At 46.1% G+C, this 27,983-nt stretch overlaps 1 protein-coding gene across 5 annotated transcripts in view; it reads right to left on the bottom strand.

The window, feature by feature from the left end:
* PIK3R5 (phosphoinositide-3-kinase regulatory subunit 5) overlaps positions 1-27,983 on the bottom strand; it is a 96,219-nt gene that overhangs the window by 30,018 nt on the left and 38,218 nt on the right. For 4 of the 5 annotated variants that reach the window (XM_073310451.2, XM_073310444.1, XM_073310450.1 and 1 more), the window contains exons 2-5: positions 23,595-23,707; positions 7,048-7,148; positions 4,414-4,482; positions 2,765-2,903 (exon numbers count right to left, since the gene is read on the bottom strand). In XM_073310451.2, coding sequence (XP_073166552.1) covers positions 2,765-2,903; positions 4,414-4,482; positions 7,048-7,148; positions 23,595-23,694 — 409 coding nt within the window. In that variant the 5' untranslated portion in view covers positions 23,695-23,707. Of the gene's footprint in view, positions 1-2,764; positions 2,904-4,413; positions 4,483-7,047; positions 7,149-23,594; positions 23,708-24,311; positions 24,362-27,983 lie in introns of those variants that run through there. The other variant, XM_073310445.1, reaches the window with a different exon arrangement.

Genomic DNA, 27,983 nt, shown 5'->3' with positions numbered 1-27,983 from the left:
GTCACGCCGCAGCAAACAGGAACTGGCCAACAGCCTGCACTGAGTTACAGAAGACTTCCCTGTTTTGCTGGTGCCATTTCCCAGCTGTCACTGTCTGGCCTCATGCTTTTTCCTTTTATCCCTCTGGAGTCCTCAGTCACTTTCTTTCATAGGAGCAGTGCCCATTACTGGGACCAGCAGGTCTCCTGGCCAGTGCAGCCTGCTCTGTGAAGTTTGGTTCTCATTACAGGCAGTGTGGGAAACACCAGGGCCACAGAGATGTGCACAGCAGAGGGGACGTAGGCGGATTGGTCAAGACGAGAATGCCGGATCCAGGTAGCTTTCTTTGGGGACCTTCACAGTCTCTCTCTGGCCAAATCCAGAGCAATTTCCCACCTGCTCGCCCTCACTTTAGGGGTCTGGATAAAATAGGACCCAGTTCTGAACCATCCTTGGTTCTGACTTTGCAGAATTGCAGCCCAGCTCTATGTGGCTTTGCCATTTCAGAGACCAGGCCCAGCCAGATGAGAGGGAATGGCCAGAGACCCCTTGGAAACGTGGGGGATGCTAGGCCAGGTTTAACATTGCAGCAGTACCCAGGAGGGGCTGATTTAAGGTAAACGGATGTAAGCTGCCTTGCATCAACCTGACTCTGCAGTGTAGACCAGGGCCAACCCCAGCCACTGGGCTGCTTCACTGGGAACCCTGTTTGGGAGGGCTTGAGAGCTCCAACCAGTGAAAGGTCTCCAGACCCCCTTGCTTACTGGGCCTCATTTGCCACCTCACTTAATACAATCAGTGCACTATTCTTAACATCGTATCCACAACCCAGACAAAGACCTGAGGGCCCAGCCTGTACCAGGGCAGCTCTGAGCTGGGATGTGGTTTAGATGGCAGTTACAAAATTTTTTTTTAATCCTTTTGCTTCCTCGAAAGCATCTTCTATCCACCCCCATTTCTGGAACCTCAAATTTCACCCCCACTTAACACCTGGTTAATCTCTACTTAACCCCTTGGCACTAGCTGAAGAATCTTTGCTGATACTGATAATTTGCTGATAATTAGCCTGCAGTTGCCAGTCACCATCACCAGCAGAAATTGGATCCCTGGGTAACGTCACAGTTAAGAAGCACACAGTGTATTCCCCCACTGTCCTCCCAGAGTGCTTCAGCTCTGGAGTACGGGGCCTCCTCTTGGCCCTGTCTGCGCTAGTACATAGGGCATTAGCAATGATGTGTGCCTCAGGGCTTGCCTACACTACAGAGCCACCTAGGATGGCAGAGTCTCCAAGTGGAGACGCAGCAGAGGCAGACAGAAGTTGTTCTTCTGCCGCCAGTAGCTACACCGCTTCCCCAAACAACATTAGCTAAACTGACAGATGCACTCTTCTGTCTTCTCTATACTGGGGGTTTTGCCATCATAGCTACGCTGGGTGTGATTTATTCATAGCTATGCCAGTAAAACTTTGCTGTGCAGACTTAAGGCCGTGTCCACACTAGAGAGGAGAGCTTCTCCTGCTGCCATAGCTAACACCACTCGTTGGGGGTGGTTTAATTATGTCGACAGAAGAGCTGTGCCACTGTAAGGTCTAATGTAGACATGGCCTGCCCGATGCCAACACAGGTTTTCTACAGCACGTCCCCTAACCCTGCTTGGAGCTCATCTAATCCTGCATTAGCAATCAAATGGTGCCAAGGGGTGATGTGGTGATTAACCAGATGTTAAATGGGTGTGAAATTCTACAATCTGTTCTAATACAGTACTGAAGAAAAATGATTCTCTGCATCTCATCCTCATGTGTAAGACCCTTTTTAAATGACCTTTTCTTTTAATTGAAACAGCTGCTTAATTGGAACCAATAGGCCATCCACGAGCATAGCCTCATTAGGACGATTCTACTGCGTAAAGACAGATACGATTACATGCTGCAGGTCTTGCCTGCAGCTGAGCCCAAAGTCCAATTACACAGAGACAGCACCTCAGCCACAAAACAGTGGCTGGGAGTTCCAGGGTACTGTATGAAAATTTTTTACAAAGCAGCACACTCAAAGACTAAAGCCACCTTGATGGGAATGAATGGATTCACTGTTATAACCAAATTGTCCCGCTGAGTCACTTTCCTTCGCAAAGCAAAGTTTAGGGCTAGTGGCAATAGCAGCAGGGAGCAACCAGAGCTGGTTTGCCATGCAAAAAATACCCCCAGAACAAAGAGGCTGCAGTGGAAATTCTCATCCGCTTCATGAATCCACCGAGATCAGCATGTCTATCTGAATTTAACATTCATGGAGACATGTCCGGTGCCATGCAACGCGGTTCCTCTACGTGACAGCATTAATGCTAAACACATGACCCTGGAAACGTAACTATGTCAATTCAGCTTTTGACCTCTGGAGGAGAGTTGGCTTCCAATCTGTGTTAGGGCAGCAGTGAAATGAGTTCAGCGGTCTCAGCCCGCTCCTCCCAGATGACAAAAGCCCATTTACAACTGTATTGGAAAACACAGAGCAGATGGTAGCAAATGGACCCACAGTTTGCTGCATGGCTGCTGGTCCTGAGCTTTGCATGATTTGTTTAAACACAACGTGTGTGTATGAGAGCAACACTCAGAGAATTTCAGAGAGAACATTGTGCATACCAGGCCACCGTGGTGAGCATTTCTGGTTTGGCATGAAGAACGGTCAAAATACTTCACTCAGACCCTCTGAGGCTAAGTTAGCTGCACCCAACACCACAAAGACTACGCGTGAGAGGGATTTGTAAAATGATGGACTGTTTGGATTCCTACCTGGGGCCTTGAGTTCATCGCTGATGAAGGTCAGTAGCTCCCGGTAGATGTTGCAGTAGGGCATAGGCCAGGTAAGGAAGGTATGGTAGGTGCTAATGGCCTTCAGAAGCAGGTCAGAGTCTGGTGGGAAGTGAGGAGTCTATAGGGTAAAAAGAAGTAGCATGAGGATTACAATCCAAGGTGGGTCAAGGACACAGTCATGGAAGCCTGTCCTTCCTCTTTGGCTTTGGTCCCTCCCTGCTCCCCAACACCACTCAGATGGATTCAGATCCTCCCAGGTCCCAAACTAGGCTCCCAAACTGAGCTGCTCGATAGCCCAAATAAAAGAGGAGGAGGTTTCAGCGGCCACTAGCAACATGGGAAAGCAGGTATCTGGGCTGGCACTGGGAGGATAATAAAAATAACTCTCAGTCTAGATCAGACCAGAGGTTGTACAGTCCACTCTCTGACTGTAGCTAGCACTGGATGCTTCTGAGGAAGGTTCAAGAAACCCTTCCCTGGGCAACTACAGAATAACCTTCCTGTTGGGGTTGTTTCTTCCTAAACTCCACCAGTTAGTGGCTTATGCGCCAAAGCAAGAGAGTTTCTCTCTTACTAAAGAGAACATACTCTTAGCAACCATGGATGTTCCCATCCTTTCAGATGCATAACCCTTTTATGAATCCTGCTTAGTTCTTGGCCTCCCAGAGATCTTGGAGCAATGAACTGCAGAGTTCAAGGAGAGTGATCACTTTAGATAAGCTATTACCAGCAGGAGAGTGGGGTGGGGGGAGAAAACCTTTTGAAGTGATAAACACCCATTTTTTCATGGTCTGTGTGTATAAAAACATCCTCACTGCATTTTCCACTTTTATGCATCAGATGAAGTGAGCTGTAGCTCACGAAAGCTTATGCTCAAATAAATTGGTTAGTCTCTAAGGTGCCACAAGTACTCCTTTTCTTTTTGCGAATACAGACTAACACGGCTGCTACTCTGAAACCTGAAAAAAAGTATTTCCTTTTATCCGTTTTAAATGTATTGCCTTTGGGTTTCATTAGAAGTTCCCTTGGTTTGATTAATTATGAGAAAGAGCAAATGGGGCAGATTCACCTTCTATACACAGGTTATTTTGTATACTTCTATCACGTCCCCTCTCATTTATCTCCTCTCTGAAAGTAAATGGACCCAAACTTTTCAGTCTCTCCGACTTATGATATTTGGTTGCTTGTTTCTGATCCTTTTCCACATCTGCTAGATCTTTTTTCAGATGAGAAGATTAGGGCAGAGCACAGTACTTCAGGTGAGGATATCCCAAAAGTATAACTAGATTATAAAAAGAACTAGATAAATTCCTGCAGGAGAGGAAGCCTATTAGCCACGATGGTCAGGGATGTAATCCCATGTACAGGGCAACCCTAAACCTCTGACTGCCAGAAGCTGGGAAAGAAGCCGGAATGGAACTATCCAAAATTGACCTGTTTTGTACACTCCCCTGAAACTCTGGTACTGGCCACTGTCGGATGCAGGAAACTGGGCTAGATGGACCCAGTACGGCAGTTCTTATGTCTTATATAATGACATTATTCTGCTTTCAGCTAGGCCAGTGCTCCAATTCTCAGCCCGTCCCTGAAGCTGAAGTTACAATTGGTTAAAAAAATTTAGGACTTACACACAGAGCTGCAGAATAGAAGAGAAGAGCCAATGGAGTGAGGAGGTCATAGTTGCATGTCTCTTGGACCTGCAGGAAATACACACGAGAAGAGGAGTATCAGCAGTGCTACTTGGTCACAGACATACCTAAAAGCTGTCAGGAGATGGAAGGAAGCTTTGTAGGAAACCATCCAGTCGCAAGAATTGCTCATATAGGGTCTGTCCAGTACCCCACCCAATGACATTGATGCTAAGATTCCCATGGACTTCAACAGGCACTGCACAGGATTCAACAGGACTTTTCACACCCCTGGGCGACATTTTTATACTGATGTGTCTGTAGTGTAGACCTGGCCTTAGGTTGGCGTAACTACACCGCGTCTGCACTGGGGATTAGGTTGGCGTACCAACGCTTGTCAGGAGCATGGGTTTTTCACATCCCTAACCAATGCAGCTACATCAGCCTAGCTTTGTAAGTACAGACTAGGCCTTTGGCACAACACATCCAAGCTCTGTCTACACCGGGAAAGTGAAGCGCATTAGAATAAATTGGTTAGTCTCTAAGGTGCCACAAGTACTCCTTTTCTTTTTGCGAATACAGACTAACACGGCTGTTACTCTGAAACCTGTCATTAGAAAATGTGTTAACTACAATCTTTAAATTAACACTCTGTTAAATGCTACTTAGCGCCCAGCGAGGACAAAGATAGTCATGTTTAAAAATATAGATTAGCTGGTGCCAGTCAATCCTAGATTCACATGAGTGAATAATGGAAAATATTTTTGCAACTATTCAAATTCAAAAGGGAATTTATATCCAGCCAAGTTTGTGACCCTTTACATTTTCTGAGCAACGGAACTTTATTCACACTTGTTGCAATGTGTGCTGTGTATTGAATGTAAATCATGCAACCAGATAACAGAAACACCACCAGCTGATTTACATCACTAGGCAACATTGCGAAATTTGCAACAAAGCTAATTATGGACAATCTGCAGACTAAGAATTATTCACTGAGGAAATTCACCAATAATTATGAATCCATACAGGAATAGCATGAGGTGTTCCTGAACGACTGGAGAAAAGGGGGAAAAGATTAAAAAATAATCAACTTATTAGTTGCCATATTGCCTACCCCAGCCATTTAAAAATCATGAATCAGGCCTAAAAAAAAACCCCAACAGACACATTTTTGGTTCATTTTAGTTCTTTTGGTTTGAGTCTTTAGGGTAAGTACATTTGGGTCATGTTTTTAAGATTTTCTCCTTAACTAGAAAGGCTAGAAACTTTTTACAAAAATGAAAGCTGAGATTCTCACTTACTCACATGAATCTAGGAGCTGGGGCTTTAAGGAAAACATCAAATATTGCCAGACTCATGATAAAATTGTGGGGGTTGGCAACACTGTCATGTGAATTATTTGCTCGCTTGAACTCCAGAGTCCCTAACACCACCTCCTGCCAGGCTAAGGTCTCCCACCCAAGTCTTGAGGCTACTTAACTTGGGAGAGCTGATGGCCTCCCATCAGAAGATGGACTTATTGAAGGTTAACAGTTCAGCACCTCTGATCCTTCACTTCCCATGCTTAGCTGGACATAGCAAACCCTAGCAGCCTGCTGCTTACTACAGATGCTAGCATTTGCTCAGTCCCTACGTTCCAAATGTATTTTTGGTTGCAAAGCAAACCAGAATAGCTGAGGCAAAGCTTCCATTAAAATAGCAGGAAGCAATCAATTCCTTCTGAATTGGACAGGCAAAAAAAGAAAAGCTTGCAACAAGGGAGGGTCTCAGGAAGCCAAGCCTCATAAATTCTAGCACACCAAACCAACTGCAGCTCTGCCCCTAGAAACATGCATGCCCAGGACTCCTGGAACCGTATGGCTGGGATCTCCCTTCCCCGGCTTCCCCCTGCACAATGGCCAGCACACAATGGAGAATGAGACTGGAATCTGGGCTGGTCCCCAAGTGCGGAGGAAGGCGGTCGCTATTGTGGGACTGGAGGTCATGCACATAGCAGCACTTCAGGAAGTAGGAAACCTCTCCTTGTGTCTTGTGATGCTATTCAAAGTGCAGATGTTCAGGCTTGCTCTTTTTCCCAGTGCACTATCACATCCCTTTTCTCTGCAGTTCCCACATGCCAGAAGCTGCTCTCCAGAGGTCTGACCTTGGGCCAGCTCGACTATCTCCAGGCACTGATGCTCAGTCATTAACCCTATTATAATATCTGCTAAAAACTGCAAAATTCAAATCATTTTGGGCACAGGGGCTTACACTTTTGCACGCTGACTGGAGCGGGGCAAGCGGGAATGGGGCCAACTCACGGCAAATCTGATTCACATTTGGGGGTCCACACGCAGAGTTGGGAGTCTCCGGTGCTGAGAGAGAACACGGCCAATTGACCAGCAAGCCTGCAGGCCAGACACCAGCTTCTCTTTCACTGGGCATAACACTCTGACTTCCTCCTGCTCAAAGGCTTCCTTCCTCCATGGAAAGCAAGAGACCTAGCATTCAAATTATATAGGGGACGAGGCTTCTTTACAGACTTCAGAGCAGGACCCCCTGCCAGACTCCATCCTAATGACAACAAAGCACCCATTGCCCCAAGCCTCCTCCCTGCTGGGGCACCCTTCATTCTTGCTGGCAGGGCCTTACCTCTTTGGTTTTCTGCAGGATTTTCTCTAGGAGGATGAGGTAGTTTCCTGCATCTCGGCTGACCAGCTCCTGCAGGCTCCAGCAGTTCAGACACAGCCCAGCTATCAGAGCGAGAAAGGAAAACCACATTTCAAATACACCAGAAACTCCAGAGCTGGCAGTGGGGGTGCACAGAAGGAACCGATAACACAGGGAGTATGGGGCTAGCACTTTGAGTCATTGAGAGCTAGAAACCCAGCATGTTCATTCTATTCTGTTCTTATCCTCCCCTCATTGACACAGTATCTGAGCACCTTCCATTCACACATTAACTGACTGACTAATGTCTGTCACATGTGGTTCATTGGGAATTGTTTTGGCAGAGTCCACACTGCTCCCTGGTGATATCAGGGAAGGCAAGTCAGGGAAGTGCACTTGGAGCGGATGGCTGGGATGTTTGGGATGGTCTTCAGTTCCTGGAGGAGTCTGTTCCACAGTCTGGCACTGACTCCGTGAAATCTCCGTCTCCTGCACAGATGAGCTTTACCCTTGAGGTAGAGAGTTCCATTGTACCAGAGCAGCGGTGGTGTCACCCACACTCCTCATCCAGGAGCTTTAGGATTTTTTAAATGCTCCAGGCCCTGATCCCTGAGCACCCTGCAGGACTTGAACTTGGCCTGATGGCAATTGTGGGAACATGGTACAAAGGTAATGAGGCAAGTAACTCCTACTGTGGTCACCCAGGTATTTAATGTCCCTCAATTCCAAGTCTCACACCGTTATCACCACACACCTTCCCACCTGTGCAGCTAGCAAGTAGGAGAGCAGAGACGTTAGAGAGAGAAAAGACCCGGAGAGCGAGCTCAGGAAAGAGTCCAGACAGAGAATGCCTCCAATATAGGGATACTGCCACTAATCTTAGCCAAGAGACCTAGAAAGCCATCTCAGGTCTCAGATAACTATCTTCACAGAGTACACAACTTACTTCTACCCTGGTATTAAATGATTTCTGAAGGAGAAGATGCAAGATTTATGAGCCACTGAGGGAGCGGAAAAAGGTCACATCTATCCAGACCAGGTGAAACTGTATCACCAGTAAAATACATCTCCTGACACTTGCTTCCTTCGTTGTCAGTTCACAGCCCTAGCCAGTCCTCCCCACTCCTGCTCATACCGTGAACCATTAACATTCAGCTGGCTTTGCTACCTGGGCCACTGAGCAGGGTAGCTGTTGTTACTAGCAAAGCTATTCCACTGAGAAACACTCATGGAATTTCAAAGTGCAGTCTTGCTCTGAAAAGTTATTCTGAAAAGGGGTACAGTCGGGCTCCTTATTTACTGGATCTCTGTGACCCTGGGACAAGTGTGATCAGCAAGCAAGAAAAAGATATTTTTTCCATAACTGCCAGCTCACCCTGCAAGTCTGAGAGTCAAGTCTGGTTCTTTCTATCTCATGCATCATTGCCAGGCACCTTGACCCAGCTGTGGTGTATTATTACTCTGTTTAAGCTGTGCATGTCTGTCCCTAGAAGGAAAGATGCTGCCATAGGAACTGAACAAACAATTGTGTAAATAATGTGCAAACCAAACAAAACTGCAGCTCCCTGCCCAGTAGCTGCACTGGCTTTACAATGTAAATGGCAGTAAACCTTATTGTGGGCTCTAACGTCAGCACGATTCTGAACACAGCAAGAGAACAGGTGTGCAGAATAAAAAAGAGCTTCCACAGTCATTGTGCTAACTAAAACCTTTGCAAGTTGCTACAGGGCTCGGAGGCTGAGATTTTCAAAGCCACCAAAGTGTGTCCAGTTCCTATTCATTTTAATTTGAAAAGCTTGATCATAATGCTTCAATAGCCTGTTGTTTCGGAACTAGTCTAGATACCCAAACCAGACACTCGTGTCTTAATTATGGGAAGAGCTTGAATAAATGGTTTAATGTAAAACACTGGTGTCGAACAAGGATGCATTCTCTCATCTCTCCTGTTTGTCATTGCCACTAACCTCATGACGAGAAGCGTGGATGAATACAATACAAGCCTCATGTGGTTTAACTATAGTACGTTCGAAAATTTTGGTTTTGCTGGCGACATAGCTCTTCTAAATGACAGCTCCAACCATATGTAAGCAAAGAACGCCCAGCAGCACAAGAAAGACAGATTTAAAAATCAGTTATGAAAAAACAAATCTAATGAGAACCCCAGCAACTCCCAACTCCCGTGTTGCATTAGAAGGCAAAGGAATGTAAGAGTTCACATGTTTCAGCAGTAACATGCAAACCAGTGGGGATGTCCAGGAAGAAAATGTCACAACCTGGCACTTCACCAGTTTAAACAAGATTTGGTCGTCAAAAATCTACCAATTTTAAAGACGAAACTACAAATCTTCAACTCCAATGTCACTGCCACTTTAACATACAGATGTGCAAGTAGGTTGACCAGACAGCAAATGTGAAAAATCGGGATGGGGGTGGGGGGTAATAGGAGCCTATATAAGAAAAAGACCCAAAAATCGGGACATCTGGTCACCCTACGTGCAAGCTAGAAATCCTCCTAAAGATACCGACATCTCAGTGCCTTAGGTATTAAATACAAATACTAGGTATTCACTTGAATGAATTTATAACAAATGTCAAGATCCATCAGAGTGTTCAACAACCCCTTATCTCTAAAGATACCCAGAATAGATGGAAATAGCTCATGTTAAGAATGAAGCCAGAGCTTCTGCCACTGGGTAGGGAACATGGAAAACAGGCCAACTGAGAGAGTCCTTGTGTCAGACAGAGAGGAAAAACTTCAGGGACTTAACAACATGGAGGACAAGCAAAGAGCAGCCCAGGATAGACAGGGATGGTGGTTTATGCTCTAAGTGACATGTGACAGCGCAAGAAGGTTTTAGATTGGCACGCTGGGTGTAACTGGACTCTGACTGGCTGGCTGTCAATGAAGTTACAATCAAAGTCCTATGTGGCACATTATGCAGGAGGAACTTATGTGGCAGGAACCCCTGAATTATGCCACTGTTTGCTCCACTAAGCCCTCTCCTCCTTACTGCTTTGCTAAGTTCCCAATACCCCTTTCTCCCTCAATATTCATTTAATTTGCAATTCAAGTTCAGTTGGACATTGCCTCTAGATTGTCAGCGGCTGCAGATTTTTGCACTGAACCCACACTGGACTGCTTTGTAAAGGTTGCTGGGTAATGAGGGCGGAGGTTGGAAGATTTTTGATACTGGAGAGGTAGATGCAGCTCCTCTTTCCCTCCCCTTTCTGGGTAGAGGTTACTCCAAATTTGGAGGGGGGAAGGTCTGAATTCCTTGTGTTCCACCCCCCAACTAAGCTGAATAGCAACCAGCTGTCCCATTGCTCCCCACGGCAATATCTGCTGCCACTTCCAACAACTGACAGACAAACGTTTTAGCATAACCTTTTGAATAAAATGATCTGCAGTGAAATACTTGAAATGCCTACATTATCTCATTAGCCTTCAGAGTTAACGTCCCTAAACTGAGATTATTGGGGCAGTTCCCAGCTCTTAGCTCTATTGTTTCAGAAGATTCGCACGGGTAGCACTACATCATTACCCAGGGGTCACATCTTGAAGGTTTTCTTCACAGCCTATAGAGGTTAAACACATTTAATAAATAAATAATAATAATAATGTGGATTCTGGAAGAGAGTTGTTCTGCATATCCAGTAAGGAAGACAATTATGCATTAACTAATGTGGCTGCACAATCACATTATAATATACAGTGTCCCAGTTATGCTTATATCACTGAAGTTCCGTAACTGGAGGAGCCAGACAGGTTTGTCCTGTTTTTAGGCACAAATTCCATGTGATAACAGAGATAAGACACCCCAGGCTGTGGATTTCAGGGAGGTTGCTTCATCTTTTGGGTGGGCAGGACTCCACACTGTGAAGGCCCAAGATATAGGTGGGTGGAAGGTTGGGTCAAGAAAAAGCATTTTGCAAAAGCCCAAATTTCTGACCAGCTCCAATCCATTTCGATCAGCTCTGAGGCTGACAGAGAGATTGACAGCATGTGCAGCTACCCTTTTCTGATCTAAGAGGTGATTGACAAATAAATACCGAACAGCTGCCTCATTCAGCGAGCACTGAATTGGGCAAGGGGCCGGCAGAAACAACAATATTGGGATTTCAGGGCAAAAGTCCTACCCACTAGGAAGATAATAAAGTTGCACTTGTAACCTTACCTTTGGCATTGCCCGACTTCTGCCTGGTTTGTTTACAACTTTAGCAATGTGGTATTGTTTATGATCTAATCTGTGTACAATGGGAGGCATGGCCAACAACTCAATAGTTAATTCAGCAATGTTTCAGTTTTTCATTCAGCAGTACCTCTGACCAGCTTTTCTCCCAGAAGTCAATGTGATTTGAAGTACACATTTCCTGAACTTCATTACTCTCTTTGCTGGGCTTTGGCAAGTCGCTGTAATCAGATCTTTCACACAGTGGGGTTTCCCTCTGTCAGCCTCACCCTAGACTGCAGTACCTTCCTGGGAAAGTCCCAGGACAAGAGATTTTCAAGAAAGTAGCTGTCCCAGCAGGGAGACCCAGAGCTGCTGGGAACCTGGCTGATTTTGGCAAAGCAACAGGGCGGGGCAAGGGCTGGGCATGATCTGGACTGATCTGGATGCAAACTACCTCTGCCTTCAGCTTGACTGATTTGGGCAGAGGCGGTCAGGCGGGTTTGCCTATTGCTGAGGCAAATCAGGATGTTTGGAACAGATGCCTTTGAGACCAGCTGCCTCACTGTGGGGAAGGGAAAAGCCCAAGGCAACAAAGTGGGATTTGCAAAAGCGGCAGGGACTGGAATACACCTTGGTAAATTGCCGGATGAGGAGAACTCCATTTCCTGTGTGAGCACAGCCACAAGTACAAATAGCGCAACAAGGTGCATGCTCTTTCCTTCCTCTCATCACTAGCAAAAGAGGAGGAAATCACAGTGCTGGCTGGCTGCTTTATTCTGGACTGAATGAGATGTGGGAGAGGGGGCTGGACTCCTTCCAAAGGGAGAGAGAGGACAAGCTCTTAGAAAACAGATAACAGGCAAGGTGAGGAAGGAGGGATGAGGGGCGGGCCTAAGGCAAGTATCACAGATGCAGAGCTGGCTTGAGATCACATGGGCCACTCTTGTGATCACAGGGTCTCCCAGTGCCCAGGGCCAACCCCATGATGATGCAGCAAAGCAATATTTAAATCCCACCCCATGAGATAGAGTGGAACTTGTTTGATACAGGTTAAAATCAGAGGGTTGGATAATCAGAGTTTCCTCGTTACAGCAGGAACGCAGATGACTCAGACAGAGGGGACAGCTGCTGCAGAGCTTAGGCCAGCATAACCCCATGAGACATCCGCAGCCTTCGGTTACCAGAGTTCGGTAAGCCAGGGCAGTGCTGTGTCCCTGTTAAAATGTATTTAAGCAAAAGCATTCCGGCTTTGAAATCTGCAGACACGGGAAGCCAGGATAACGTGGCCCAGTGAAGCAGTACTGGGCCAACAGTGATCACCATGGGTTAAGGGTTCCAGGCCTTTGCAGGAATTCTTGACTCCGACCACCGTCACCATGTTACTTCCACACCTGCTTTGCATTACGAGTATCCAGGGCCTTGACATGAGTGCCGGAGACTCCCGGATCCCTAACCCTGTCACCCCACCCTAGGGCTACATTTAGACATGAACATGCTGCCTATGTGGATTGGTCAGAAGATCATAGGCTACCTTTAAAGCAAACAGGACATTTAGTCACAAACTCCACTTCCTTCTACAGGTGTCACCTTGGGGTGCAATGCAGTCTGCTGAGAAGGGAGAGCGGAGCACACCTCAGCTCTGCTGCGACAAGAGGGTATTTTTATGAAATACAGCGTAAAGCATTTCAGTGTCCTGTAATTCGAGATGTATCTACTGTAACATGTAGCCAAAACATCCCAGTCGTGCCAAAAGCAGCCCCCTTTTGCAACTCTTGTGAACAAGCCTTTAAAGTAAGCCCACAAGCACCCAGCACATGTGACCATTGCACCATCGCCACATCATTAATGAACTTGTTGGCTAAAGCTAAGGCTGAATTCTTGCCCCCACATCCCCCCATTATAATCCACTATTCTCAGTCAGCTTTTTGCCGTTCCTGGTGTAACAAGCCCCAGGTGTTTTCTTTGGGGAGTGAACTTGGGGGCTCTGGACCTAAAAGCATAGGCCACCCCAGTCATAGAATCCAAGGCCAGAAAGGACCATTGTGATCATCTAGTCTGACCTCCTGTATAGCACAGGCCAGAGACCTGCCCCCAATAATTCCTAAAGCATAGTTTTTAAAAAAAACATCCAATCTTGCTTTTAAAATGGTCAATGATGGAGAATCCACCATGACCCTTGGTAAATTTTTCCGATGGTTAATTATTCTCACTGTTAAAAAATTATGCCACATTTCCAGTCTAAATTTGCCTAGCTTCAACTTCCAGCCATTGGATTGTGTTATACCTTCCTCTGCTAGATTAAGGAGCCATTTTTAAACATTTGTTCCCCATATAGATACTTATAGACTGTGATCAAGTCACCCCTCCACATTCTCTTCATTAAGCTAAGTAGATTGAGCTCCTTGCGTCTCTCACACTATAGGGCAGGTTTTCTAAACCTATAATCATTCTCATGGCTCTTTTCTGAACCCTCTCCAATTTATCAACATCCTTCTTGAATTGTGGGCACCAAAACTGGACACGGTATTCCAGCAGTGATCACACCAGTGCCAAATAGAAAGATAAAAACCTCTCTATTACTATTCAAGATTCCCCTGTTTATGCATCCCAGAATTGCATTAGCTCTTTTGGCCTCAGCATCACACTGGGAGTTCATTTTCAGCTGATTATCCACCACAACCCCCAAATCTTTTTCAGGGTCCCTGCTTGAGGACAGAGTCCCCCATCCTGTAAGCATGGCCTCTATTCTTTGTTCCTAGATGGATACATTTAGCTGTATTAAAATGCATATTGTTTGCTTGCGCCCAGTTTACCAAGCAATCCAGATCGTTCTGTATTAGTGACCCATCCTCGTCATTATTTACCACTCCCACAGTTTGCAAACTTTATCAGGAATGATTTTATCAGGTCACTGATAAAAATGTTAAATAGCATAAGGCCAAGAACTGATCTCTGTGGAACCCAACTGGAAATATACCCACACAATGATGATTCCCTTTTACAATTACATTTTGAGACCAATTACTTAGCCAGTTTTTAATCCATTTAATGTGTGCCATCTTAATTTTATATCATTCTAGTTTTTTTAATCATAATATTGTACAGTACCAAGTTAAACCAGAAGTTTATGTACATTTCAACACTATTACATTTATCAACCAAACTTGTAATCTCATAAAAAAAAAAAAAAGATATCAAGTTTGTTTGAGAGGATCTATTTGCCATAAACCCATACAGATTTACATTAATTACATTACCCTTCTGTAATTTTTTTATTAATGGAGTCCTGTATTAGCCACTCCATTATCTTGCTCCAGACTGATGTCAGACTGACAGGCCTACAATTAGCTGGGTCATCCCGCACACCCTTTTTAAAAAGACGAAAAACATTAGCTTTCCTCCAGACTTCTGGAACTTCCCCAGTGCTCCAAGACTAATTGAAAATCCACATGAATGGCCCAGTGAGCTCCTCAACTAGCTCTTTTAAAACTCTTGGATACAAGTTACCTGGACCTTCTGATTGAAAAACGTCTACGCTTTGTAGCTTCTGTTTAACATCCTCCAAAGATACTAGTGAAACAGAAAGAGTGTTATCACCATATGTTAAGACTTCTTCCTCTGTTTTTTCCCCAGATACAGAATAGAAATATTTATTGAACACTTCTGCCTTTTCTGCATTATTACTGATAATTCTACCATTTCCATCTAGTAATGGACCGATACCATTGCCAGGATTCTTTATGTTACTAATATATTTTTTAAATCTCCTTCTTATTGTCCTTAACTTTGCTAGACATAGATTTATCCTTGTGTCCCCTCACTTTCCTTATCAATTTTCTACAATTCCTAACATCTGATTTATATTCACTACCATCAATGTCCCCTGTCTTCCATTTGTTATAATGTTTTTTTTATAGCTGCCTTCACCTCCCCTATAAACCCAGGTTGGACTTTTACCCAGCATGGCCCTTCTTCCTCGATTGTGGTTTTTTGTGCCTCTAGTAAGATGTTCTTAAATGATAGCACTGTTCCATCGCTGGCCATCTTGGTATTAGATGTAGTGCTGAACCTGGAAGAAAATCCTCTCACACTCCCTCCAAAACTGCCCTATTAGCTGCCTCTGTTCGCAGCACTGGAGTGCATCTAGCAAGTGACTTTTTATACCAAGCCTTCCCTTAGCTCTGCTCAGTCCCACCCCTCACCACCAGCGAGTGATTAACCACTCAGAGACATCATACAGCTTGCCCAAACAAAGCTCCATGGGCTAGATTCTCGCAGCCTTTAGCAAGGTGCCCTACTTACTCAGGGGCCCACAGCCCAGCTATGCATCCCATATACAGGGAACAAACAATCAGACCAGACACAGCACCCACCAACTCCCACTACCTCCAACCACAGAGTCTGCAGCTACTCCTTCTGGGCCTCTGTTTGCGGCTCTAGTGCTTGAGCTAAAGGACAGAGTTCACAGGCTGGCAGGTTTAGCCAACTGTATGTGGATCCGCAAGCTGGGTGGGGAGGGGACAGAGACTCATTCCACGTTAACAAGCATTACACTGGGTTCACCAAGGTTACACCTGCATGAAAATGCAGTTTAGAGCAGGGGTGGGCAAACTTTTTGGCCAGAGGGCCACATCGGGGTGCGAAACTGTATGGAGGGCTGGGTAAGGAAGGCTATGCCTCCCCAAATAGCCTGGCCCCCACGCCCTATCTGCCCCCCGTCTGCCCCCCTCAGAACCCCAGACCCATCCAACCCCCCATGCTCCTTGTCCCCTGACCACCCCCTCCCAGGACCCCATGCCCCAAACTGCTCCCCTGGGACCCCACCCCTATCCAACCTCCCCTGCTCCCTGTACCCTGACTGCCCCCACCCCAAGAACCTCTGCCCCATCCAACTGCCCCCTGTTCTCTGACTGCCCCCCAGGACCCCTGCCCCTTATCCAATCCCTCCCCCCTGCTCTCCGCCCCCTTACCATGCAGCTGAGAGCAGCAGGAGCTCGCAGCCCCGCCGCCCGGCCAGAATCAGCCACACTGCCCATGCAGTGGAGTAGCTACGGGGATGGGGGTACAGCAGAGGAGGGGCCTCCAGAGAACAGATGCTACATATAAGCTTGCACATAGTCCTTCTGCTCCAAAACCACACATCTCTGCCACCTGAACTATAGAAGACCCCAAAACAGGGAAGTTGGAATAAAGGTGGTTTCAGAGTAGCAGCCGTGTTAGTCTGTATTCGCAAAAAGAAAAGGAGTACTAGTGGCACCTTAGAGACTAACCAATTTATTTGAGCATAAGCTTTCGTGAGCATCCGATGAAGTGAGCTGTAGCTCATGAAAGCTTATGCTCAAATAAATTGGTTATTTAGGTGCCGCTGGTACTCCTTTTCTTTTTGGAATAAAGGTGGAACGTCCCATAGCCTGTCTATGGGCAGGTCATTAAAGGGTAACATCACCCATGCACACTGAGCTGGTGCATTGCAGTCACTCCGGCATACACAAAGAATTAAGACAGGCAAGAAGGTGGTGAGGCCTAGAAGAGTATCCCAGTAGCTCTGTTCCCTCCTTGCACACACTGTGCTGGGACAAACGCAGAGCAGCAGTAGGGTTCCATACATAGCTGTCCATTACAAAGCATCTCTTGCTGATTTCATTCTCAAATCCAGAGTATTCAGATGCAGTAGCTGCCATAGCAGCTAGGACTGTCTCCAGTGGAGATAATCTGCTACAGGATGCAGGCACTGCAGGGAGAAAAGGTCATTTAAAAATCTCAGCCTCTTCTGCTGCTTTATTGCACCCTAAATGCTTCCTTACAAAATTAAAGTAGCATCAGGTCATGGTGGCATCCAGGAACTCCCAGGGTCTCTTCCCACCAACCTCACGGGGTACTGGGCAAGTCAACTTTTCAGCCCGATTTTCCTGATCTGTAAAATGGGATCATCACACAGGGAGCTGTATTCATTGATTTCTAAATCAGAGGCTCGGAACCAGAGCACACAAACTACATTGGCCCAGTCAGAGCACTGGTGCTTGACTTGAAAGGTGACCACCACCAGACACTTCTAGAGTGCGCTACACGTACAAGTTACTTCACAGACATTAATTAATCCTCACAAGACCCTTGCAAGTTTAGTAGGCAGGTAAATAAGTCAGTATCATCCTCACTCTGCCTCTGAGAAAACAGAGACAGATCAGATAACAGCCTTGTCTTCAGAAGTGCTGAACGCTCTTGAGTCCCATGGTAGTTCGCAAGCTCAGCATCTTTGAAAAAAGCCAAAGTCATCAGCCACTTGCTGAAGGACAGCAAGTCAGTGGCAAAAGTGGGATTAGACCACAGCTCTCCTGACTCTCTGTCCCATGCTCCAACCAGCAGACCACACTGCCTCCAACACCACGTCAGGATAGGTTGAGCTGTTTTTTGCAGCAAAGAAATTAACAAGAAAGTCCAACAATATGTGACTGAACAGCCACTCCCAGAGAAATCTCACTTTAGAACAGGAAACAGAGACTCACCAGCAGCTCTTTGGGGCAGAGACCATCATTTTTGGTTTGTTTGTACAGCACCTAGCACAACTGGCTCCCAGTCCATGACCGGGGCTCCTAGGTGCTACGGTAATACAAATAAATATTACAAACACTGAATTTGGACTAGCTCCTGAATCACACTACATAAGCATGTGCAGAATAGCACCTTGAAGTGTTTCTGCTTTGATCTTCAGTGTCAACAAAGATTACAACATCACACCTCGAATGAGCAACAGCCAGCCCAATATGGGGGGGGCGGGGCGGAGAAGAGGAGAGGTGGCTAGGAAGGATGAGGCTTGAAGGTTTCTTTTCTCAGAATTACACTGCAATACTTGGCATCAACATGCCTCCTCCAGCGGCTGCTACCTCCTGAATTCTGCAGCTGTGGTTAACGCTTCCCCTTTGCTTCTTGTTAAAAAGGACAACTGTCAACTTCAAAAAAAATAAATAAACCAAACTCGCCACATGACTCTGAGCCAGCTGGTACAAGTCACACCCAGGATCAGTAGAACAGACACAGGTTGCCAGGGTGAAAAACATTTGTCTATTTTTTCAGTTTGTTTCCATTGTGCACTTGATATCTCACTGTGACTAAATCAATTCACTGTAATAATTTGCCCGTGTGTGTGACTCTTTAAAGTCTTGCAAGTTAAAGGAACATTGGGCAAAATTTTCAAAATGTGTCTAAGTCCCACTGAAAAAAAATCAAGAAAGTCAATAAGGACTTAGGCTCCCACACATCTAAGTCACTTTGGAAAATGGGACTTAAGAGCTTTTGAAGACTGTACTCATTGTCAGGGTTCATATACCTAAAATGTGTCCTAGTCCCCTCCCTTGTTTTTTGTTCCACTGAGTTCTAGGTACATCTCCAACTTCTCCCCACAAGGCAAATATTTCTGTGGGCTTTTTTCTTTCAACTAAACAAAAGAATGGCAGCAACCCTGTATCCAGGGGCAGCCCCATGCTAAGCCAGTAGACACATCACAGGAAATTTGCAAAAACCAAACCAGTCTTTACACGAGCGGAAGATTGCAGTTTCCATTATTTATTTTGTTTATATTTGTGTTTGAATTGTATTCCCGCATCCCCAATTAGCATTGGCAATACACTTAAAGCATGAGAAAGGAGGCATTTTCCCCACAACCTAGTCCAGGCCCGTGCAGCATATTTGCAGCTCATGCTATGCCCAGGTATTATTTACAATCTAGCCAGGTATTTAAATCGCTATAGTACAACACTCATTAGCAGCTTTGTTATTCTCATAACAACTGAGACAGAGTTAAGTGACTTGCCCAGATCAGAGGGAGTCTGTGGCTGAGCTGAGAACTGAATCTGGATCTCCTGTCTTTCAGGCCAGGGCTTTCACCACAACCCACTCTTCCTCCTTAGATCACCAACCAACAATCTATAGCTGGGTATTAACGTCTCTCCTGTCCAGGGAGTTTAATATGTGCTACAGGTAGAGCTAAGAGGACACTTGGATGTTGTGATGAGATGTTCAATACCTTTGCTGAGTGGCCCGCCTAGGCATGGGTCTTACGAAGCTATTTCCCAGCACTGGTTCCCAAAAGGGTTCGAAGACATATCTTGGGAGGGGCTCCCAGAGGTGAGCTCTTTTCTGACCCTTAGGGGAACAGCTGGGCTTTTCCAGCTAGGAGCCAGAAAACGGGAGCTGCCTTGGTTTAATTTTGTTTTCTGTCTGAAGGCTCTTTAGCTGCATTGAGGGAATGCAGACAGAGACCCTGCCAATTTGTTTCAATTTGATTGCTCCAGAAAACCTGCAAATAAACCTGCAACCTCAGGCAAGCTTTTCCTTGACCAACTTGGGATTCCTGCTGGGCTCTGTACACAGACCCAATCCCTACCACAGGCATATCCTACTTCTGAAATGCTGAGCACAGTTGTAATTCACGTGCCTGCTTCTTGCTGACTTCACAAATCTCAACTTTTAAGTCAGATCTTTTTTTGGTAGGGGAGGGTGAAACATTGGAAGCAATTAGTCACTCACTATGGAGCAAAGGCTTGCAAGCATAGTACTGGAAAATAAATCACGGTATTAAATATGCAGATGTGCAGAAAATTATCTGTGATCACAGAATCAGGATCAGGTATACCTATGTTTCCAGCACAAACAGCAACTGCTTTCCTTTCAAGTCAGTTATTTATTTCAGATTAAGGAACACAGCAAAAGCAAGAAAGAGCCAAAGCAAATTGGCAAAGCCAATTAATAAAGGATGCAAAAAGCAACAATGCAAAACTGTGGCCAGTAGAGTTAAGGTTAAGAAGGAATTCTTTAAATATATATCAGGAATAAACAAACTCTTTGCAATAGTATAGGTCTGATACTAGACAAGGATGGTAAAATTATCACTCATGATGCAGAAAAAGCAGAAGTGATTCAATAAATATTTCTGTTCTGTATTTGGAAAGAAGCAGGATGGTGAATTCATATACCACAGTGATAATGAAATGCTTTCTATTCCATCAGTAACTAGGGAGGATGTGAAAGAGTTGTGGATGTTAGCGAATGACTAATCGCTTCCACAAGGAGTAGCAAAAGAATTGGCTGACGAGCCTTTGAAACCATTAAGAGTGATTTTTAACAAATCTTGGGACACTGGGGAAGTTCCAGAGGACTGGGAAAAAAACATATGTTGTGTCACTATTTTAAAAAGGTAACCAGGAGGGTCCAGGTAACTATAGGTCAGCTAGTCAGATACTAACGCTCTCCAGAATAATGGAAAAAATTATATGGAATGAAAATTGGTAAAGAATTAAGGCATGGGAATAAAATCAATGCCAATCAACATGGTTTTATGGAAATAAGACTTGTCAAACTGGTTATTTTTTTGTGGGATCACAAGTTTGGCTGGTAAAGGCAACTGTGTTGACATAATAGATTTATACTTCTGGATGGGGTTTCATTTAGACATGTGTGACATTCTGATAAAAATGTAGCCTGAATTAAATGGATTAAAAACCAGTTAACTGATCGATCTCAAAAAGTAATTTTAAATGGGGAATCATCTGTCTGAATGGGGGTGTTTCTAGTGTGGTCCCACAGGGGTCTGTTCTTGGCCCAATTAAGTTCAATATCTTTTATTTGTGAATTGGAAGAAAATATAAAATCAATGCTAGCAAAATTTGCTGAGGGCACAAAAATAGAGTGGTAAATAATGATGAGGACAGGTCAGTTATACAGAGCAATCTGGATTGCTTGGCAAGGCAGGGTCATTTGAACAATGTGTTTTAATAGATACAGCCAAATGCAAGGCCATAAAATCAGGAACAAAGAATGTAGGCCGCATTTACAAGCTGAGGGTCTATATCCTGGAATTCAGTGACACTAAATGACCCAGCGGCCATGGTAAATAACCATTTGAACATAAGCTCACAGCATGATGCTGTAGCTAAGAGGGTGCAAGCGATCACTGGATATAGAAGCAAGGGAATATTGAATAGAAGTAGGGAGGTGATATTACCTCTGTATACAGCATTAGCGAGATCACTACTTCATGCTATGCCCAGTTCTTGTGTCCAAACTTCAAATGGGATGTTGAAAAATTGGAAAGCGTTCAGAAAAGAGCTACAGGTTGAACCTCTCTAATCCGGCACTCCCCTGGTCCGGCAACATCCATGGCCCGGCAAGCTCCCCCCTCTCCCCACGCCTCTTGTGCGCTGGCGGCCCTGCACTTACTAACTCCTCCTCCTCCCTCCCAGCGCTTCCGGAGCTCAGTGAACAGCTGATTCGTGGTGTTCAAGCTCCGGGAGGGAGTGGGAGGACCTGGGGCCAGCAGCTAGGACCCCAGGCGAGGGGCCAGAGGCTGGGGCCTAGGGCCGGCATCAGAGCCCCCTGGTGGGGGGGGGAGCGGCAACGGGGCCACCAGGCGCGGACCACACTGGGTACAAAGCCTGGGGGTGCTGCCACAGCCCCCATATCCTACTTCCTGTGCCAATGGAGACCCGCTGGCACACTGTATTGACCTCCTGTGGTTCGGGAAATTCTCTGGTTCGGCATTGGTCAGATCCCGAGGGTGCCGGACTTGAGAGGTTCAACCTGTACAAGAATGATTCAAGGCCGGGAAAACCTGCCTTCCAGTGTGACATTAAAGCAGCTCAATCTATGTAGTTTATCCAAGAGAAGGTTAAAAGGTGACTTGATCAGAGCTTAAAAGTATCTACGTGGGAAGAGATTTCTGACAGACTGATCTTTAATCTAGCAGAGAAAGGCTTGACAACATCCAATAGCGGTAAGCTGAAGCTAGACAAATTCAGATTAGAAATTAGGCACTTTTTCTTTTTAAAAACAAGAGTCATTCACCAATTTGCCTATGGTTTCTCCATCCCTTGAAGTCTTTAATTCAAGATTAGATACCTTTCTAAAAGATATGGTATAGCTCAAACCGAAGATATGGGCTTGATGCCAAAGTTTCAGGGCGAGTGTTTTGGGCCAGGGTTTTGCAGCGGTCAGACTAGATAATCATTATAATCCATCTGGCCTTAGAAACCTATGAATCTAAAGTCTCCACGAACATGTGCAGCATTCAACTGCCTGATAGCATGCTGACAAGCAAACATCCAGAAACATAAAGGTGCCGGGCATTGAAAACAACCCGTGACAGTTGCATACACCAACACAGCACATCCAAAGCTGGGACACACCCATTCTTTTTCCATTCTCTGATTTAAAGATGCCTGACCCAGCTGGCTGGGAAAGGGTTGTATACTTTGGTCATCTTGGGGGAAAGGGAAAAAGTTTGGTAAGATATGAATGTAGTATATCAGGCTGAAACCTGGCTCTCAGATCACGATCCAGAGTTACTGGTATCCAAGTTATAAAACCATGAAAATGAGGGTAGCAAAGACCAACGGTCCCTGAACGGCAGTGACCGGTGAGTAAAGCACAGAGGTACCAGTAGCAAGACAGAAATTCAGGGAGAGTTTCTCACGTCCTTATTCACACAGACTAATACCTTACTCTATACGCAGTCTCCACGTCTTCAGTGATGCTGCCTGACGTGACTAAACGACAGACATGGGAGGGGGAATATTTTAATGAGACGATGTAACTGCAGTTCCATGGAACCGTTTAATCTCTGGTTAACAGAACACCCACTCCCTCAGTTAACTGAATGTTGGTCACACCCCCCCGGCACCGAATGCTAGGTGGGACTGCCAGAGCACTCAGTACTGAGCTAACTCTGTTCCCACTGCAGTCTATGGGAACTTTACCATTGACTTTAATGGACAGAGCTGGGCCAGCACTGGGTCCTTTGGAAAATGCCATCCACCATGTTTCATTGTTCCCCTTGTCCCAAAATCCCAGTGAACACCCCCCCCCTCACACACACACACACGGAAATATATGTTTGAGCTGCATTTGCCCCAAAGCAAGACCGCACCAGCTAGTCAAAGAACAGGAGTCATCCCATGTGGTGAATGGAGGTTCCTACCCTTTTCAGCCAGTGCTCTGACCAGTTCGCATACACCATAGCACGTTTACTCACTACCTTAAACTTAACTTGAATCTCTCAACATCTTGGCACATCTTTCCAGCTAGGTGAAGAACTTGGGCAGGCACAAGTGGGTAAGTAGAGCAGACCCATCTCTAACTCATGTATTGAAGGGAAGGTGGTTCTGAGCCCCGAAGTCGCTAGAGGAATGCGGCGGTAGTTCCTAGCCATATTACCTTCCCACTGCTTGGGCAGAACGTTACCAGGCAAAGGACAAGATGTACAAATATCAACAGAAAGGGCAGGAGGGATCCCAGGACATTTATGCCACAAGGTTTGGTGAGGATACCGTGGGCCTTCAGGAAGCCCATGAATATTGGGTCACCTACCAGTCCATGTGGTGGAGGAGGCTGCACTTCTGCTCAGCCCATGTAGACATCTTTCCAGTGCATGATGGATCCTGTCCTCTGTGCAAGTTGTGTGCTGCATTTTAGATCATCTCCTAAATAGAGATATAGAGAGAAGAGTTAACATCACCAGGCCGTACCCAGGAGCACTCTATTGAGCAGAGAACACAAAAGAACTCTCCGAAGCCTTGAAAAGCAAGGACATCCACTTTGACATTTCAGCCAGTTAAGAGTCTCTTCCCGACCTTTTCAGATACTATCATTGCTACCTTGTAATCTTCTCTGCCAATCGCCTGTCTTCCCTACCTTCCCAACTGTCAGCAAAACAAGAGACATGGGCAACTCAATCAAGAGGAGCTGCAGGGTCTCTTTGTTGTGACCAGGGGGCGTAAGATCCTCCACAACTGCAGTACGTGCGTATGCTCACAACTACCCTCCGCTGGAGAGAGCAAGACTCGCTCATGCATTTGCAATGATGATGAAGTCTAGTGGCTATAGGCCTGCAAAGAGCCTTGACGTAACTGACAGCTAAGGAAGTCTCGTGGCTTAGATGGTAAAGGGAGCAGATGGTTCCGAGTTCTTTCCACCCCACAGTGCAGGCGTGTAATTTAAATAGTGACCGTGATGGACACTGTTAGTGGCTATGGATTCATCCTACAGTGCCTCTCCTCACGGATCATATTTCTAGCCTTAAACAACCTGTGGGTCTGCAAAGGGGAGCTGGATCTGCTCCTTCTCCAGCCAGTCCCTGCTGTTGACTGGCCAACTTAAGGCAAAGACCAAGAGGCTATTGGCATAACACAGGATACACATGGTCATGGAGTCTGTGCTCTTGGATAGAGTGCCTCGTCATGCAGGATAGTCACAGCCATGTTGAAATAGCAGATTGCACGCACATTTCACCATCAATTTCACTGTATGGAAAATACCCTTCCACCCTTACTGTGCAGGGATCAAACCCAGTAGGCAGGCCAACACACGATGAGTCGCACATGACGTGGCGTCGTCCTTCTTACAGCATTACATCCAATTCAAGGGAGCGGTGGGGGACACACTGGTGGTAAGAAAACTAGCCTTTTCAATTAAGCATCATGGCAGTGATCATGTACCTCCTTCTATTACAAATAATGAAGAGACTACTGAGTTAAGGCCACCTCCCCTGCAATCAGAGCTGAACATCCAGATGGCTAATGCTAGGTGTGCACCTTCCCCTCTCTAGCCAGAGGCCTCAGGGGGGTCTCAGAGCTTCCTTGCCTCTCAATTAAAAATATTAATCTAAAATCCATGTCTCCCGGGAGGAAGGTTTAGCCAGTGCAGCCTTTGCCTTTGGATAGCAGGAGCTGCCTCCTATTCATTCTCAACACACACTAGGATCCTAGAAGATCCTCGAAGGGTTGAACTTGAGTCTGGGGCATTCCAGCATTTCTCTTGGCTTGATTCTCAAATGTATCCAAGCAGAACTTGGCGATCATGGCTCCTCAATTCACAGCCACTGAAAGCAGCTTACATTCAGTGGAGAACCCAGTATAACAGAGCTGTGCTCCACCCTACACCTTCCTGCCCACCCACTACCTCCCTCACGTCAGTGGGCAGGGTTCTGGCATGGCAGAGCTGGCCTAGCCACACCATCAGCTATATGCTGGTGGAGGTTGCCCCGCACAGGGGAAGATCTCTGATGGAGGCCTCTAGCTGCCTTGGGCTCCTAAGGAGAGCAAAATGAACTTGGCAAGTCAGAGAATCAAGCCCCTATTCCTACCTCATCCACACTTCAGAGAATCCACACGTGGGTCCCTCCAGGCAAAAGTGGCACTGAAGCACTGGCCTGGCAGGTGAAAGCACTCTGCTTTACTGGGAAGTGAAGAGCTTCTTCAACATGTTGGCACCAGACTCTACCATGGACTGTTTTGGTTTCCTGTCAACGAGCATGCATACTCCCACCGACTAACTCTGCTATGGCAGTGTAGGGAGAAGAGATTCTGCCACAAAGTGTCTGAAGTGAACAGAGAGTATGTGCTCATCTTCCGATCCGCTTGGCATTTCACTCATGACTTGTGGCAAGCGTCAAAAGGAAAGCGGTGACTAAGAAGGCAATGACTCATGTATCACCCAGCACATTGCCACAGGGCACAAAAATCCTACATGTCAGCTTGTTCGAGAACACAGCTGGGTCATCTGAAGAAAGGCTAATGTTAGTCTAGTGTTCAACAAAGAAAGACTAGGAAATGCCTCTTGCCCGTTGAGAACTCTTGATCCACCTGCCACGCACTGTCCCAGAACAGCAGAATTCCCTCCCTTATGCCCCTTGATTTTGAAATAGGAAATGGACGTTGGGACCTGAAGGGAAAGTTATTACCGTAATTTTCAAACCACAAAGTACAAATGCGTCTGTCAGTTTCCTAATGTGCCTGTGGTGACCACACACGTCTCCAAGGCTTGTCATATTCAACAAAGTCTGTTGAAAATTTAATGGAAAAAGGACTTTGGAATGTGTCCAGAATGGTGAACTAGCGACATTTCATTCCCCCTCACGTCACCCCCCACCAAACAGACCCACAACCTGTGCAAAATTACATTACAGGGGACAGTACTGGAAAATGCAAGTCAAACTTTCCAAGCGGCCTTGCTAAGGGTTTGCCTGCACTGCAGAGGGAGTAGATGTATCTGAGCTAGCTTTATTCTAGCTAGCTCAAGTGCTGGAGCAGTGAAGCCACAGTGACCCAGGCTGTGCAAGCCCACCTACTTGGGCAGTAGCCTGTGCTGAAGCCCAAGCTGCCACAGCTTCGCCGCTATAGGTACTCATGCCAGCTAGTTTAAAGCTAGCTTGGGTAACTCTACATGGGCAGCAATCCCACCTCCCACTGCACTGCAGACATACCCTATGTCACCTCCCTACTCCCAGCAATGCAAGGGGAGGCCAAAGACTGGGGCTAAGGTTTTAAAGAGCATCCAGTGATTTGGAGTGTCTCCTTTTAGGGTGCCCAGCTTAAGACACTTTAAAAGGGACCAGATTTTCGGTAAGAGCTGAGCACCTGCCCGCTGGAAATTTGGCCCTTTTTATGTGTCTCAAGCTTAGCCCCACAAAATGGAGAGACCCCGAATCGCTAGTCACTTCTGGAAATCTGCGATAGCACGTTAGTGCACTGGGGTGAGTTCTTCAGGTGCACGTGCCTGCGAGCGCTAAGAGTATGCAGGGTGAGTTGCCCACAGTGGCACTTCAAAGCACTGGCAGGGCTGATGCTTTGGGATCAATCCTACTCCAGCTCCATCGCCACGCCTTGGTGCTGCTTTGTAAATTTCCGAGCAGCATGCCATGGTACAATGGAAGGGCTTTCCTGCCTGTAACAAGGCCTGCAGCTGTGGCTCAGACAGAGTCCCAGAGAGAGCCTGAGAACAACTAACTGAAGGCTGTGCAAGATCTGGCAGAAGACAACAGGCTCCTGGGGAGTTTTCGGTGGAGGCTTGAATTCTGGAATTTGTTCTTCAGGGAAGGGAAAAGAAGGGAAAGCACCAGAAAAAGACCAAGACAGCGAGTAGATTCAGGAGAGAAGACTCCTGGCTGTGTCTTTTCTAGCCTTCACAGAACAGGCTGTGTGTGGAAATAAAAAAGTAATAGTGCATGGCACTGCCATTCACGCCACACACTAGCATCTGGAGATGCCACACCCACAAGACAGGAAGGAGAGGGGAAGCGACAGCAATGGGGGTACAAATACCCCACTGGAACGAGGCAATCCATGTCTCTCCTTAGAGAATTTACTTGCATATGGAATAGGGTAGGGCTCAGACCAACTGCCCCAATTATTCTGCACAAACAGGGCATGTGCTGGATGAACTAGATGTCAGGTTTCAGAGTAACAGCCGTGTTAGTCTGTATTCGCAAAAAGAAAAGGAGTACTTGTGGCACCTTAGAGACTAACCAATTTATTAGAGCATAAGCTTTCGTGAGCTACAGCTCACTTCCTCAGATGCATATCGTGGAAACAGATCACTGCCCAATACTGTAGTCTCTGGGTGCCTTCCATGTAAAATCAACAGTCAAGTCCCCAGTGGACTCCACGGAGCATCTGACACGTCTCCCTTTTTGGGGGTAAAATCGCCCCACACAATAACTTTGCTTTTCAATAGCAGCCTCCACCTAAAGATCTCCAAATGCTTTACAGGCATGAATGATCTAAACCTCACAACCAGCCCCATTTTACAGAGAGGTCAACTGAGGTACAGAGAGGTTAAAATAATTTTCCCAGGATCGCACAATGAATCTGCAACAGCTGGGAACAGCACTCAGGTCTTCTGACTCCCAGTCCTGTGCTTTAACCAAAAGGCCATTTTCCTCCAATCCCAGAACAGTTAGAATAATTAAGAGGCACTGTG

Source organism: Lepidochelys kempii, chromosome 14 (assembly GCF_965140285.1).
Source record: "Lepidochelys kempii isolate rLepKem1 chromosome 14, rLepKem1.hap1, whole genome shotgun sequence".
NCBI lineage: Eukaryota > Metazoa > Chordata > Testudines > Cheloniidae > Lepidochelys > Lepidochelys kempii.
Note: the sequence above shows the minus strand (reverse complement) of the source record. Positions and strands in the feature narration are given on the sequence as shown.